This window comes from Cyphomyrmex costatus, unplaced genomic scaffold (assembly GCF_001594065.2).
Source record: "Cyphomyrmex costatus isolate MS0001 unplaced genomic scaffold, Ccosl1.0 scaffold2184, whole genome shotgun sequence".
NCBI classification, from domain to species: domain Eukaryota; kingdom Metazoa; phylum Arthropoda; class Insecta; order Hymenoptera; family Formicidae; genus Cyphomyrmex; species Cyphomyrmex costatus.
The window spans coordinates 17,107-17,986 of NW_017276240.1; the positions used below are offsets into that span (position 1 = coordinate 17,107).

The following is an 880-nucleotide window of genomic DNA, read 5'->3' on the forward strand; positions in this document are numbered from 1 at the left end:
AGATAGAAGGCTGGAGAACAAGAATCGGGCTCGAATAAATACAGTAGATGATGAATCACAGACAGAAGAGGAAATAGCAGTTGATGTTCAAGAAAAGCGAGATGTAGAAGATGTTAATGTGGAACTTGAAAAGGCTCGTAAAAGAATTCAAGATCGAGAGAAAGGAAAGAAAGAAAGCGAAAGAGAAGCAAACATCCAGAAAAGATTGGTCTCGAGGGAATCCAGGAACAACAGAAAATGAAAATCAAGTGCTTAATGGTTGTAGTGACGACGAAATGGATATGCTACGCTATGAGGGTAGTGGCCAACGTGGTTTAGAGTCGAGATCATCTGACCTTTTAGTATCTCCTTCATTCGTCGGTAAGTATCATTAAAATTGGTAATATTTTAAGATATTCTAGTAAACAAATAATTGAAGAATTAAAGGACTCTTTTATATAACAATAATTAATACGTTAAAAATGGCCAGGGAATGGAAGTAACTCGTTACTTGTAACGAAGTTACAGTTACAAGTTACTTTTTTGGTAACTTTACTGGTAACTGCGTTACTTTCTTTTTTTGGTAACTGTAACGGTAACGAGTTACATTTTTTGGGTAACGGTAACGAAATTTACAGTTACTTTTGTCGTTACTTTGCACACGATTGAACACGCTTCGATTGGATACATGCTATTTATAGCGCTTATCAATAAGAATTGAAAGCCTTTAGACATTCGGCTGTCATGATTCAATAATTATTTTACACTTCTATCTTCTATGTAATACATAAGACATACAAATATTTCAGTTTGCTGCATATTTTACAGGTTTTAGAATTACAAAATTGTGTTTAAAAAAAATTAAAAAATAAATTAAATAATAGTAAAATGAGAAGGGCTA

At 33.2% G+C, this 880-nt stretch overlaps 1 protein-coding gene across 1 annotated transcript in view; it reads left to right on the forward strand.

Moving 5' to 3' along the window:
* The first annotated feature begins 222 nt into the window (after nt 1-222).
* LOC108773706 (uncharacterized) overlaps nt 223-880 on the forward strand; it is a 2,664-nt gene continuing 2,006 nt past the window's right edge. Inside the window, exon 1 of the mRNA XM_018539612.1 lies at nt 223-360. Coding sequence (XP_018395114.1) covers nt 276-360 — 85 coding nt within the window. The 5' untranslated portion in view covers nt 223-275. The remainder of the gene's footprint in view (nt 361-880) is intronic.